This window comes from Chelon labrosus, assembly GCF_963514085.1.
Source record: "Chelon labrosus genome assembly, chromosome: 19".
NCBI lineage: Eukaryota > Metazoa > Chordata > Actinopteri > Mugiliformes > Mugilidae > Chelon > Chelon labrosus.
Genome location: NC_140352.1, coordinates 24,982,678 through 24,998,321, shown reverse-complemented (window position 1 = coordinate 24,998,321; position 15,644 = coordinate 24,982,678). Strand labels below are relative to the sequence as shown.

Sequence of the window (15,644 nt, the reverse complement as noted above, 5' to 3'; positions counted from 1 at the left end):
ACCAGGCTACAGTAAGTGTGTGTAAATGACAGTGAATGGTCGAGAGTCTGTTTATCAATCATTTTTACTGCATGTATCTGTAACACTTAATAGAAATCTTTTCTAAGTTTTTGCAAACGAGGACATTTTGTCTGCAGTTAAATGGCATCCTTGTTGGCAGGTGTGCTTTGGCCTCATTCACAAGTTGTTTCTCAATCTGGTGCCATTCTGATTTATACCCAGCCTCTTTCCACTTTAATGCTTTGCATTGTATTGTTGTCCCTAGCTCTTGTTTATTACTGTGGTACTAGCAATTATTGGATCCACAAACGCTGAACTGCTGTACAGTCACTGTGGATAAGAATTTCAGCTTAATGCCCAAATTGTCATAGTAAATTGTAGCTGACACCTTTATGTCTCGTCATCCTATCGCTACTGGCCCAGCACTCAAACAATGTGAATGAACTTTTCTAACCTTTGCCTGCCCTCCATATTCTAAAGAGGGTCTGCTTTCCTCTATTGTTCACCTTCACCAAAAGGGAACAAAACTTTGCAAGGCCAAAGACATTTTTGTCAAAATTTGTGACCACTGTAACACAACAGGGTTTGAAGAGGCTTAAGGCTAGCTTTCAATTAGATCTCCAAGCTTGAACACGGTCCAGAGTAAATCATTTAAATAGTGGGTGACGTAGTTTTACTAAAGACAGCACTTTTAAATACCAATCCACTTCATTGCCCTGACCAATACATGAGAGAAGTGGTAACCAGAGGAAACACAGACAAGCACAGGAATGAGAGTGAGGAGTCGAAATCTGTCTCTTTTCAAAAGTTCTTACACATAGCTTGTTAATACTTTTAAGGGTGTGACATTGTCATGGTCCATGGATGGAATTTTGTAGTTCAAGTATGTACATAATTTTGTTTGAGGTTATCATTGTCATCTCTACATGAATGGTCTAGCTATCTGAAACTACCATGTTCTGACATGATGTCATATGCACACTTCAAAAGGAATCTATTAACTGTTTGTGATCCTAAATGTAAGGAAACTGTCTTATCACTCTCCCTGGAGTAACAGCTTGTTACAGGTTGTTACAGGCCTATTTTCACTGTTTCACTGGAGGTCTTTAGTGATTCAGTGCCCTGAAACTGAACTGATCAGTCTGAACTCTGTTTCACCTTCTGTCTGCTCATCTGCCAGGGTCATCAGTGCATTGCTTTCCCTCCTTGTATGGATTCCAGGTTTCTGCTATGTTTCTGTTCTCATCACAACTTATTGAGTGTCTAAGGATAATGGAATGTGTGAGTATCTCAGGGCCACCCACCTTCAGAGTAAGTGCACCGACAAACCTTACCTAAAAATTTCTACTACTTTATCTCAACATTCCCCATTATACCAGTTATAGTTATTTATAGTGTAGTAAGCCAATTATGTGCTATAATTAGATTGAATTATGTGGGACTGAATGATTGAACTAAATAATGTAGTGTTAAATATATTCAGAGGTGGTAATAGCCCTGTTTATTATTTTAGGTAGGAGTGGTTATGTTTTGGCTCAGTGTATATAATAAATGGAATACATGGTTCACTACAAAACAGTTTTATTAAATAAAAACCAATACAATATAATACAAGTCACTTAAATAAGTTGGCATAAGATACAAAAGTTATATAAACAGTCTCTACATCACATATGTACATAATGCTATAGATTCCAAGTGTATAGTGCCTCTCATTTATTTTGTTCATATCTCAAAATAGAAATGTTATATACAGTACAAAATCTAATATATTCACAGAAATTTAAAAATACATTCTTAAGTAATCTACAACCTGTACAATTCATGAAAAAAAAAAAAAACTCATTGACATGAGACCAGAGAAGAACATACTGTTGTTTTCTGTTCATGGGTAAATGACATGGCCTACAATCAGTTTCCTAAGAGCAACCAAAAACCAAACCCTCCTACTACACCCAATTTAATTTTGTTTATAGCTGGTGAACTTGGTTGGCAGGTTGTCCACAGGATACACAGTAGGTCCCGTTTTCATGGTTGGTGGCCCATTCAGCAGAGTCCAGTGGCACTTTGTGACCACCTCCACTAGGAAGATCTTCAGCAGAACCTTGGCAAATTCCTTCCCCACACACATCCTAGAGCCACCACCAAACGGGATGTACTGGAACCTGGAGGAGTCTGCAGAAGGTTTGTTGAGGAAGCGCTCCGGTTGAAAGTCTTCTTTGTTGGGAAAGATCTCTGCCACATCATGGGTGTCACAGATACTGTAGATGACGTTCCAGCCCTTGGGAATCTGGTAACCCTGAGGTGGTAAGGTCAAGACATCAGTAAGCAGGTTATGTGCGTTTCTGTATGTGTCTGAGGGTGTCAGCAAGATAGCAGTGAATTTATTTGTGTTATGGTGGCCGATGTGGTACTATCACAAGATGGCCTCAAGTTTTACTTCAGATGTCATTGTTTGCTTACATTAAGTTCGAAAGTCTTGAGGGCCACTCTGAAGCCTCCAGGGACAGGAGGGTTGATCCTTAATGTCTCTTTAATGACGCAGCCGGTATATTTCAACTTTTCCAAGGACTCAATGTTCAGACTCTGGAGGTCCATCCCCTGCTCCTCCTGAACACAGAGACAAACAGGAAGATGAAGGGAAGCAGAAGACAGCAGTGAGAATTGTGCACACTGATCATGACAGACTTGTCATTTTATAGTACTGGAATCATCTCAGTGGTTGAGTCAGTCCACAACAGCAAAATGAAAACTGATGCGACACAAGAGGAAACTAAGAAACTGCAGAAAACAGACGAGTTCCAAGTTGAGACAAGTCTAGTTATTGAGCAAGTTTAAACACACACTAAATAAAAACAGAAACATGTTTGCCTCATGTTTGCCACTAATCTGAGCAGCTCAGCGCTATTCATCTGACACAGCATCATCCTTCTCCTGATTAGGGTTTAACATGTCTTACACTAATTAGCTTTACTGATTCAGTGTGGATTTTTAGTTCTATGGCCAGTATAAAGCAAGCTTACTGTTGGCTTTAAAACAGTAACTATCACAGTATTGGCAGAATGCTTAAGGATACTTAGAGCATCACCCACTACATAACTTCACACTCAACCTTTTTAACCATTGTTCAACATGGCCATCCTGAGCCAACACCATTTCAATTCAATTTTATTTATATAGCGTCAATAACAATACAAATCGTCTCAAGACGCTTTACAAAAACCCGGCCTGAAACCCCCAGAGCAAGCCTGAAGGCAACGGTGGCAAGGAAAAACTCCCTTTTAACAGGAAGAAACCTCGAGCAGAACCCAGCTCATATGGAGGGACCCATCTGCCTAAGGCCAGCCGGGTACAGACAGAAGAAAGAGAGAAGAGAACAGCAAAGAGAGATTTGAAAGCCAGCAGTAACTAGACTGACCTTTAGTGATTTTCTTTTCAGAAATGACACTAAACTGTTTATGTCAAAAGCTCACCATAGAAATAACCATTGCAACCCCTCTTGAAGATGTTAGAACAGTTAATAAAAGTAAATGTATACAGTATAATTACCTTTTCCATCAGTTCCTGTCTTAGTCTATCCACTACTTCAGGGTTTAGGCCCAGGAACATGACCAGAGAAGTTGCTGTGCTGGCTGTGGTCTCATGACCTCCAAACAACAGCTCTGTAGCAGACTCCTTGATAGCCTGGAAATTAGACAGAACTTGTTTAAGCCCTAACCCAAACTATTTCTCATAAGTGTAGAAATCATTAGGCATTGGCATTTTTCACACATATACATGTAATATGACATCTTCTTTACCTGCATGCTGAAGGGCTCTCCGTTCTTCTTGCTGCTGTCTATGAGCTGCTGCAAGGCATCTCTGTGTTTCGACTCCTTGGTTGAATCCTCCACCTTCTTCCTGATGTTCTCCTCTATTTTGGAGTGGATGAAATTTCTTGCCTTCAGGCCCTGGAAGGAAGGTGGGAATAAGGAAGGAAATGGCAAATGGAGGGCAGAGGAGAGACAAGAAGTTAAAAGATGAATAGACTGACAACTGCAAACACACAAATACCTAATTCTTTATATTATACATTATCCGTTAAGACGTTATTCCCACTGTAAACCATGTACATCCTGTAAGTAACCTGTCAACCTAGACTATACATACTTCTTCAGCTATATATATATATAGTAGAACATGGCACCACATAGCTCTAGGACTGTACTGTTTGTAAATAAATTGGCTCTATAGCTATGGTCTGCACAATGATTAAAAACTTGCATATAATCTAATGTAATCTTTACTTCTATCATTTTACTTTTCTGCTTGGATCATGTAATATAGTATTTCTCTTACTCTGTACAGTCCACTGAAAGGAACGTCGATGGGCAGAGAAAACAAATTCTTGATCATTTCCTCAAAAGCTTCCACCAGCTGCTGCTCGTCAGTCTTGATCTGCTCTGGCTCAAAGCCCAGCAGAATCCTCATGGCTATGCGGAACATTAGCCGCTTCATCTCTGGGTAGACCAGCACGCAGGAGTCCTTTGCTAGCCACTCTTTCACTGCAGCCCTCACTTCCTCCTGGATGACTGGGATGTAGAGCTCCAGAGCCTCCCTGGAGAAAGCGCGCATGATGGCCTGGGGAAGGACAGAAGTGATGAATTGAGGCTAAAGCTCATTAAAGCACAAACAAACAATCTATTTCATCCATATCTGATTTTAGCCACAGCATTTTTATTAGTACAGTGACACACTGACACTGACACCAATATGTAGACAAGCTCAAAAATGGCAATATATATTAAGGACGGGTAAAGCATTTATTTCAAAAGTTTAAGTAGTGTAGTGTTTAAAGTCATCAAATTATACCATGCAGATATACATCGATTAAGCATAACATTATGACCACCATCCTAATGTTGTGTAGGTCTCCCTTGTGCCTCCAAAACAGTTTTGACTCATCAGAGAATGGACATGGGCCTTCTGAGGGTGTCCTGTGGTGTCTGGCAACAAAATCTTGTTAGTGGGGGTATCCCACAGATACTTGATCAGTTTGGGATCTAGGGAATTCGGAGGCCAGGTGAACACCTTGTGCTGTTTTTCATGTTTCATGAGTTGTGCCTAAACCGTTTGTGTGTGTGTGTGTCTGTGTCGGGCTGCATCCTGCTGGGGATGGCTGCTGCCATCAAGGAGTGTCATTGCTATGTCTAGGTGGTCCAAAAGTTTTCCCCTACAGATGGTCAAGTTTATTTACTTCTTCTTTTAGTGGTCATAATGTTATGCCTGGTGGATGTATTATTAACAAATCTATAGGGACATGGAGCATACATGTTTTTCTGTAAAAAATGCATTTAAATAGCACTGTTTCCTAACTGTAACATTTTGTCTAACGCTCCATGTCTCTTTGGAGAAGAGCTTCAAATAACGTCCTAACTTACCTTTTTCTTGGTCTTGTGTTGGGGTCCGTGCACATTAGAGAGCGTGTCCGAGCCAAGGATAGTGCGCACAGAGGCGGGCCATTGCACGGACACCAGCCTGTGCTCCCCAAGCAGAATTTGCCGAACGTTTTCCGCGCCGGTCACGCGCACCGTGGGGTTCCCGAAGAGGTGTGTGCGGTAGATGTAACCGTACTTCTGCCGCTTCATCCGCAGAAACTTTCTCCTCTGTAAATACACATACACACACGTCGATATAGAATGCGAAACACTCGAACACTGATGCAGCTGCGTAGATCCTGCACATGGCATCACACACATTTGACTACAATCAAATACAAAAAGTTCTTAACATAACTTTCACTATCTTATATTAAATCCTAAGTTTCTAAAACGTAATATGTCTAATGGTATAGTTAAATAAGAGCTGCATATTGCCAAGTTAAAGAATAACACAACAGGTGCCATAAGCGCAAAACTTTGAATGGCGTTCAAGTAAGACTTTTTATTTAGCCGGAAGAAAACACAGTTGGACAATGAAGATAAAACTTTATCTCACAGTTTAATAAGTTTACTGACCCTGATGTGGATAAACGCCAGGCATCTTTAAATGTTTGCGCGACAAAGGAAATCGGCACTCAGCATTTACCTGGAGGAGGAGCTGCAGCGTCTCGCCAATGAAAGGTATGCCCATGGATCCGGGGGGCAGCGGGCTGCGGCAGCTCGGGTCTCTGCCGCGGATCATGTAAACTTCCCACAGCTTCACGGCCACCAAGAAGAGCAGGATGGGAAGAACGACTGTGCACAGGATTGTGGCTAGCAGTGTGTTCAGAGCCATGTTGCATCGGCTTCCGTGGAAGACAGCGTCCTGGAGCGGTGGATGTGTTCAGGTGGAGCTCTGTCAGCTGGTCTACTGAGACTCCAGGCAGCTCATCCAGCGCTTTTATAGGCTGCCGGGACTGCAGGCAGCCGGTAACCTTCTCCTCCCTGAGATAAATTAGTTCACTCAAAGTTCATCTTTAATTGTGGGTGTCGCTCGGCCCCGCCTCCGGCCTGTAGGCCTCTGGCCGACTTGTCTCACCATTTGTTCCGAGGGCCGCATCGTTAATTCCTACCTCCCGTTGCACTCAGACAATCCGGTGCGAATTTTACTGAGAAAAGGTGATGATTCCCTTCGAGACAATGGAAGCGCGTCCCAAGACGCCTTTGTTGGCAATAAAGCAGCTAGTTTACACACTCATTACCTTGGCTTAAGAACCGCTTGTAGGATCAGTAATCACGCCTGCAGGGCGAACTGCATTCAAGAGCAAAAAGGCTCTTAAGCAGCACATTTTCAGCCGCTTAAGAAAATGGAAAATAGGCAGTTAATCCCTCTCTCCCTGTGGGTCTCGCTGATCCTTTTCAAAGTTGCGCCTACATTTTACTTTTTTTTTATTGGGCTACTTATTTGTATCTATTTGTATTTGTTATCAGATTTGAATAAGCTATTTTGTATGTGCCTAAATGTTTGAGGAATTATTTTACTGGCACGTTTACGCATGTGGCTACAAATATTCAAGCCAACAAGTCGTGATTCCCTCTATAGCCTCCAGTGAAATCCAACGATGACACTTGGCTGAAAAGCAGCACTGCCCTCCGATTGACTCGTAGCTTCTATCAATCTGCTTTCACATGGACCTTCCTAATCTGGAAGACTTTAACCCGCGCTCTCTCTCTCGCTGTGTGTTATAAAAATGATATCTCTCTTAGCGGGTTCAAACTCAGGTCAGCGGAGACAGGCGGAGGGACGCGCACACACAAACGCAAGGTTATCCCCGGGCTATGGTTCCACATGCAAAATAAACATCCAGCAAAGAATGCGCTCATCAGCACATTTACCACAACCTCACTCCTGCATTTGGACTTATGTTTTACGACCTGTCATAACTCCAGGACGTGTGTGTGGGGGGGACAAACATCTTGGCTGCTACTTTTCAAGCAACACATCACATAAATTAATCTGCTGTGGTTGAATGTGTGCATTTGTAGAGTAAGGTTCATGTTGGCGGGATTCACACAAAAGCCAGGATCTCCCATTATGGCCTGGATGTAAAATATCAAGTCTTGTCATTTCAATTTTTCATTGGAGTGAGTACAGGGGGACATGGCCTCTGGATGTTCCTGAGAATGTTGGGGTTTTGCAACCTGTTGGATTGAATGCATTGGTATTCTTTATGTGAATTAAACAACCAGGAGCAACAGTGCAATGTTCACAGATTAAAACTGCATTACTCATTGCCTCTACATTTGCTGTGTACAATTAGTTAGTGTCCCGAGGCAGTCATTGTAGTTTACTCAGTCAGTTTTGGGGTTTTCAGACCAGAGTCATTCAAATCAGTTGTATTGATTGTCGCAGTGCTTTAAATACAGGTTAGGTTTGAAAACTAGCCGTGTACTCCTTAGGCTACTGTAAAACGTACAAATACTTATGTGTCAGATAGACAGTAGTGGGTGATGCATGTTCAGGGTGAATTGGTCTCCAGCTGGCCAAAGGATAGCTGATGAATATTTCTCATCACAATGTGATCGCTTGAAACAGGATTTTGCTGTTCATGTGTGATAAATCAAGAAAGGGTGGGAGTTGTAGATGGTCCGTGGGTTGGTGTAATGATCATAGTTTACAATAATGCACCATTTTCATTAGTTTATTATATGTTTTTGTAGATCAACTCTTCCACCCTGGCTGTACCTGCTATTAGAACATGACACAATGCAAATTTTACAAGATTGTAGAGCTTGGTCTATTTAAAGAAGCCGTCTGGTATCATTAAAATGGATGGGCCATCGGTGCTGGGTAAAGTTGGCTGTCAACTTGATGAGGGTCACTGGATTGCTATACAAAGATGCAACAAGGTGAAAAAGAACAAAAGGAATTCAGTACAAAGGAGGATCTAATCACGTCTCTGAAGCATTTTGGGACAGGACAGGTCGAAACCACTGGCTATGCTATCTGCTGAGCAGGGCTTTGTCCACCAGATTACATTGTGGATGGAATTGTGATTAACATGTCTGCATTCAGAAAGGTGTCAATGTGTCCAAGTGTGTAGACTTCTTTTAAGACTACCACACATGTTTGCTTCAACTTTCCTGTTTACATTTTGTTTGTCTTTCTACAATGATGGTATTTTTTGTGTGATTACCAAATTGATGTATTTGGGACGTATTGTTTGACACAATGTCTTCTATCTGTAAATTTCAGATGTGATGCTGCTGTTTCAGCAAGAACTGTTGATGGGTAAGTGTTTACTGACTCATTGCTAAAGCTGTTATTCACAGTTTACTTTAGCAGAAATGCCTAATTTTCAGAATTGACTCCGGCCTCCATAGATCCCAAAATTGTCCATTTTGACCTTGCAGTTGCGCTTTATTTTTAAAAGACCCTCCCCTTGTGACCAGCGTGGAGCCCCCAGATAAATATGAAGATTCATCTTTTTCACTTAAAACTATAAACAGTGTGTACTTGTACTGTGCTGTTTTTATTACATGGTGAATGTGTTTTCTTTCTTTGATTTAGATATACAGTTCATTGTTCTATAACTCAATTATTTATCCACATTTATTCTCATTCGTTACTGCATTATATGGAACACAGTATACACTGCTAATGCTCTGTTTTTTGTTTTTATGTTTATTGTCTTGATTAACTAAAGGTTTATGTGCCTGTTTTTAAATTTGCAGATTTTTATGGTGCGGTGAAGCACTTTGTAATGTTGATTTGAAAAGTGCTATACAAACAATTATTATTTTATTTTATTTCATTTTATTCAAGCATGAATTGGACTTGGCTTTGGGCTGCATTATTGGTGCTTCAAAGTTTCAGATAAAACTTCAACAACTGCTGAGGATTGGCATAAACTTGTGTCAGTCTTGAACTGTAACATTAAAAGTTTGATGGAGTCTGATCTCAGTTTAATGCATCATCACAATGTTTATAATAAAAATGTTTAAAAATAAAAAATGTGCTGCCTGTTTCATATTTGACTGTATTGTACTTTCTCTGATTTAACTGGATGAAAACATTTACTATGATTAAGTATTACACATGTGTGCAGGTTTTGGTGCTTTTTGAGCCTGTTCTTACTGTAATATTAAAACAAGAGCACAGCAGATATTTTCAGTGAAATCTGAAAGTCAGTCACTGGGTGGGCATAAGGTCAAATTCAACAAAGGGCCCCACCAAACCTGGGACTGGCCCTGCATTGACCTATTCTGTACACAACATGTGAAAGCCAGCATACTGTGTTTTGGATGTAATGACTGCTATAACTGCTGTTAATGATAGTGATAGGCATATCTGTTGTCTTCACAGTTTATCTCTCTCTCTCTCTCTCTCTCTCTCTCTCTGTTTGATGGACAGTGAACTTGGTTGCGAACAGAGTTCACCGAGATGTCAGGGTCACAAGCGGGTCAGCCAGCGTGCAAGATGGGGGAGGAGTGATTACAACACACACGCATGCGCCGCAGCTGTTCGGCGCTTGTGTTAACTGTGCGCTCTCTGTGCGACAGCGTGTTTGTATTCGTGCGTGGGGTGCGTGTGTGCGCGCTTTGGCCGTTAACCGAAGTATGGACAGACATAACACATGTCTGCCTTAATGGTGTGGTTAAGAGATTATAAATAAATCTATTCTGGAACTATATTTAATTTAGATTTAAGCTACATGCTACAGTGGATAATTATATTTCTATACAGTATGACGGGAAGCCATGGGAAAATGATTAAATCCTTTAAGTCATTTTTTTCCACCCTAAACAGTCCTGCCATACCACTCTTCCATCTGTCTGACTGATTGGAGGTTGCTGATCTGCCAGGTAACATTTAAGGAAACCCATGAAAAGAAAAATGTAGGAGTATATTCACTATGTCGTGAAGTTAAGCGTTCACTGATGACGTAGAACAGCCCGTGTCTGCACTACCCTGGCCCAAGTTAATCCTGGTTACCTGCATTGTATGCACTGAAGAGCAACAACAAAAATAGTGAAGATATATGAAAAGGGTTTGCTAAAGTGACTAAAATAAACCCTTATTTAATGACTTCCCTGATGACTAAAAATTGTATTTATAAAATGAAAGAGTGATCATCATATATGTATGTCTGTGAAGGTTCTTAGTCATCCAGGTCATGGTATAACCAAAAAACAAGCTGAAATAACATACATCTGATGTGGTGACTGGGGCTTTTAAAAGGAAACCCCAACCACCAGTCTTTTAGAACTGAAGAAGCAACTTGGATGAATGGTGAAACATCCTCAAGAAACAGACACTGGTCCAGTGAGTTTCTGATGGGTTACACCCACAGATGTTCCTATTTAAACCTCAACTCTCCACCAGTCCTTTAGAACTGAAGAAGCAACTTGAGTGAGGGTTGAAATGTCTTCAACAAACTCTACAAGTCCAGTGGCCTCTCTTTTACATTTTTTTTATATACCATGACCTGGATGAATCTTCACAGACATCTTCAAAAAACTCTACAACCCAGCTAACCAGTTTTCAGAAAGTTTTTTGGAGAATCCTCATATACTGTACTGTCCATGCAGACCAGTCTCTGTCCTTTTTGCTCCATGTAGAATCTCTGAACCAGGAGGAGCCCTAGCGTGTATCTACATTTTGTGATGAGGTGCACATTATACCGCCAAATTGGCTTTATCAAGTGGGCTCTTATGTGGCTGCTGATGTTGCTCTGTGTAACCGTTGTCTAAATATAACCATGTAATGTCAGATGTTGTGTTTACTCCCTGTTCTGCTGCCTACAGGTGTCAAAACTAGTAACTAAATGTAGCATGAACCGACAGAATGTAGAACATGAATAAGTTCAAAGCAGTATGCACATGGGCGTGTCTTGCATGAAAAGGTGTAAATTATAGAGGAAAAGATAGAAAATGTTGCATTTTGTCCCCTGTAGCTTCACCATTATGACTTTTTATTCTTCAACATACTTCATCTAGCTTAGTAGGACTATATTTGTTTTGATTTACAGCACACTTTGCAGCAGCTGGTCTGCTTGACTCCTGGGATTTCTAGTTTGAGGTGCAAATCTGAGGTGCATTCCCAGCAGGAGGAGGTCAGAGGGAGTGTCAGGTTCCTGGTTCAGCACGAGGTCACTTACTGTTTGTCTACTGACATCACTGTCTCTCTGTGTCTCTGAATCTCACTGTACAGACGAAGGTTCAGGCGAGGAGTAGGGTGGAATAGTTTCAGTGTTTCATTTGTTTCACTGAAATGTTCCCTTGCCCAGACCACATTCCTATAATCATTTGTTATACTGCAGCTTGATAGTGCTGAAAGTCAGATGTGGTTTTACCAGTAAAGGTTTTAGAAGTAATTTTTGTATTTGGGATATCTTTTACACTCATCTCAGCAAAATCATCTTGGCTGACTTTCCCTCAGTAAAGTTTGTGCGCGTTTATTTATTACAAAAAACTGAACGCATTTAATCGCAGTTTGCAATCCAAACAACACAGAACTTTTGTAAGTGCACAATTTCCTGGTATGCCGATTACACTGATGTACACGTCAGAGCTCGGCTAACAGCTACCAAAATGGAGGAAACAGATGATAGAAGGCAAATTTTATTAAAAAAAACTACCTGATGGAAGCCTTGATAAAAGCAGGGTTTCACTTCAATCCTACAGTGCCATCTAAATGCAAAGCATGTTCCAATGAGCACAGAAACCAACAGAGCGGTCTGAGTACAGACGAGACAAGACTTGTCCTCAACCCAAACTGTTTTTTTTTTAAACCATTTAAACCACTTAAAATGGCACTTTAACTTTAGGTCTGTTCAGTTTTGGCCAGGGATATTTTCCTTCCTTTTCTACTGTTTTGAAATGCAATTAAATGCATTTTTCCAGACATTAAAAGAGCTTGAGTTTACAATATTCATGTCTGTGTCAATTATTTGGTTCAGTCGTCCACTAAAATTAAAAAATGTTGCTTTTTGGGGCAAATATTGTTATGCGATTAAAATGTGATTAATCAAGATTGATTAATTACAAAGCCTCTAATTAATTAGATTTTTTTTTTTTAATCAAGTCCCACCCCTAATACACCCACACACGCACACACACCCACACCCACACACACACACACTACCAGTCAAAAGTTTGGACATACTCTCTCATTTAATGTTTTTTTCCTTATTTTCATGACTATTTACATTGTAGATTCCAATCATTACTTTAAGAACTGAAGGTCAGTCAGTCCGGAAAATTTCAAAAACTTTGAATGTGTCGCCAAGTGAAGTTGCAAAAGCCATCAAGTGCTATGATGAAACTGGCTCACATGAGGACTGCCCCAGGAAAGGAAGACCAAGAGTCACCTCTGCTGCTGAGGATAAGTTCATCCGAGTCACCAGCCTCAGAAATCGCAAGTTAACAGCACCTCAGATTAGAGCCCAGATCAATGCCACACAGAGTTCTAGTAGCAGACACATCTCTACATCAACTGTTATAGATAGATAGATAGATAGATAGATAGATAGATAGATAGCCTTTATTGTCCCATAAGGAAATTTGTTTCCACAGTCTGTCACAGAAAAACACAAAACAGTGCATATAATGAACTTGGTTAAGAGGAGACTGCGCCAATCAGGCCTTTATGGTCAAACAGCTGCTACAAAACCACTACTAAGGAAAAGCAGCAAGCAGAAGAGATTTGTTTGGGCCAAGAAACACAAGGAATGGACATTAGACCAGTGGAAATCTGTGCTTTGATTTGATGAGGCCAAATTTGAGATCTTTTTGGTTCCAACCGCTGTGTCTTTGTGCGACACAGAAAAGGTGAATGGATGGTCTCTACATGTGTGGTTCGAACTGTGAAGCATGGAGGAGTTGGTGTCATGGTGTGGGGGTGCTTTGCTGGTGACACTGTTGGGGATTTATTCAAAATTGAAAGCACAGCATGGCTACCACAGCATCCTGCAGTGACATGCTATCCCATCCGGTTTGCGTTGGACCATCATTTACTTTTCAACACCTCAAAGACCCCAAACACACCTCCAGGCTATTTGACCAAGAAGGAGAGTGACGGAGTGCTGCGCCAGATGACCTGGCCTCCACAGTCTCCAGACTCCTGACCTAAACCCAATCCAGATAGTTTGGGATGAGATGGACCACAGAGTGAAGCCAAAAGGGCCAACAAGTTGCTCAGCATCTCTGGGAACTCCTTCAAGACCGTTGGAAAACCATTTCAGCTGACTTTATATATATATACATAACAGCAACTGTTAATAGGTGGTTCATCATATTTCTTTTTCTAAAGTGGAAACACATGACGTATTGATATCTGAGCTTATATACAGCAAATCAGGTAGTGCCACTGCCCCAATGGCAATGACTGTTAATCACCTTGTGATCATAATTACCTGTCAAAGTTACAGGTCATTATTATGAGATACGGTCTCCATTTTTTGTGAATGCAGCGCCCTGCCAGGTATTTGGAAAAACGAGCAGGTTTTATTTGCACTGAAACAGTATTTTAAAATTCAGAAAAGATATTGCTTACAGGCTTAACTCCTCATGACTAGTGAAGTCAGCCTTGTATGTTAAAAAATATGAGTGGAAATGAGTGGAAGTGAAAATGAAACTGTCAGGAAATGCAACCAAACGATAAAGTAGAAGAAATTAAGAGGTTAAAGTGGTGTAAAGAGATGCAGAGATTAGCAGCGATATGGCAAAGAAGGTTCTTCTTAAATGGAGAGCAGTGAGGGCAAGGAGAGCTGAGAGCAAAACTCCATGACTTCGGCAACTGTCATGGGAGAATTTACTCCAGGTCCAGGACCCCCAGTAAGCTCAGTTTTTCAAATGCCAAATGCCTCTAGAATATTACTTTGAGTTTTTTCAGTTTATCCCAATTTGGGATCTTTCCTTGTGTATTGTTTTGTACCCTAGCTGCCTTTTCACATCTCACAGATCAGGTGCTGAGGGCTGTCACCTATTTGCATGATGTGATCATCAACAGTGACATCTGCAGCAGGCTGGGCTCACTGGCAACCCAAAGAGGTTTGTGGATGGATCAAGGCAGGTTTAGTGTCTGAGGTACCACATCAGCCCTGTAAGAATGTGAGGTGCAGCTCTGTCTGGTGGTCTGGTCAGCGCACGGTGCTCTGCATTATTGCAGTGCCTCTACTCATGAAGGATGCCAATGCCCTGATCAGCCTGGCCCACCCCACACCTGTGACTTAAATGTGACCAACAAGTAGAAAGACACTATAATAAAACAAGACTGTTTACCATTTACTAGACTGACACTCTGGGACTGACTGAGAGCAGCCTTACGGTGTTGTTCAAGGGAATTCAAAGGCTGTTTTACCTGACATTTACTAAGGATGTTACATTCATGATAATTTTATCTCCAAATTGAAATGTTTTACAGCATTTTGCAAATTGCATGAATGTGGAGGACCAGATTGTGAAGATCAGAAAAAAATGTTGAAACTTTTAGATATCATGAGTTAAATTACAGCTGTAGCTTATGAAGGTTTATAGTATGACAATGTTTTAGTTATTGTGATATTTTTGGGTTTAGTATAAGATATGATTATGCAGACAGAGAATGGACATTTTATTTTGCAAAATTATGCAAAAACTTATTATAAGATTTATTATTATTTTATGAAACCATCATTATTAGAAGATGTATTAATAGTTTTGATGGGATCATTTCTTTTCCAGTGTATCCACTGTAGCAAAATACACAGTTCAATATACAGTCCAATAATGTGTCTCTCAAATACAGTATTACATCATTTAAATGAAATAAAAATATTGGTTTTGTATCTACACAGCCATCCTTAAAAATAATTCAATTTTTACCAGTTATTTAAACAAAACTGAGATAGTGATGTTCCCCAGTGAACATCTCTCCTTCCACAGAATATCTCTGACTGACCTCCCATGGTAACTAATCTGATCAGTGGCTCTCTCAAATATCAGCAATAGGGTCTTATTTTACTTTACTGTCACATGATAAATACTGTGAGGGTGCACAGGAACAACTCACTTTTCTCTGTGTGTGTTAACAGGGAGGCTGCTGTCCAGTGATAATAGAGCTCACCAAATGTCTCTCGCCTCATTACATCTGCGGCAACAGGGATCCTTGTATTCAAACGCTGACCCAGGCCAAAGTTCACTTGCTGTTTCGCAGTTAGCGTCTGTGTGGTGGGAGCAAGGCCCTAAGAGGAAGCTCGAAGA

General features: G+C 40.8%; 1 protein-coding gene across 1 annotated transcript; it reads right to left on the bottom strand.

The window, feature by feature from the left end:
- Positions 1-1,607: 1,607 nt before the first annotated feature.
- On the bottom strand, positions 1,608-6,435 carry cyp26a1 (cytochrome P450, family 26, subfamily A, polypeptide 1). The gene is made up of 7 exons (XM_084566934.1): positions 6,067-6,435; positions 5,421-5,645; positions 4,339-4,620; positions 3,801-3,950; positions 3,550-3,684; positions 2,464-2,610; positions 1,608-2,299 (listed from the first exon to the last, which is right to left on the bottom strand). The coding sequence occupies exons 1-7, from the start codon at positions 6,253-6,255 to the stop codon at positions 1,961-1,963; spliced, it is 1,467 nt and encodes a 488-aa protein (XP_084423060.1). The 5' UTR covers positions 6,256-6,435; the 3' UTR covers positions 1,608-1,960.
- Positions 6,436-15,644: the final 9,209 nt, after the last annotated feature.

Coding starts and splice junctions, on each gene's coding strand:
- cyp26a1 (XM_084566934.1), bottom strand. CDS start 6,255: ATGGCTCTGAACACACTGCTAGCCACAATCCTGTGCACAGTCGTTCTT. Junction 4,621..5,420: donor AACACAAGACCAAGAAAAAG/GTAAGTTAGGAC, acceptor GTCCTTCCCCAG/GCCATCATGCGCGCTTTCTC. Junction 2,611..3,549: donor GACAGGAACTGATGGAAAAG/GTAATTATACTG, acceptor CTCTGTGTTCAG/GAGGAGCAGGGGATGGACCT.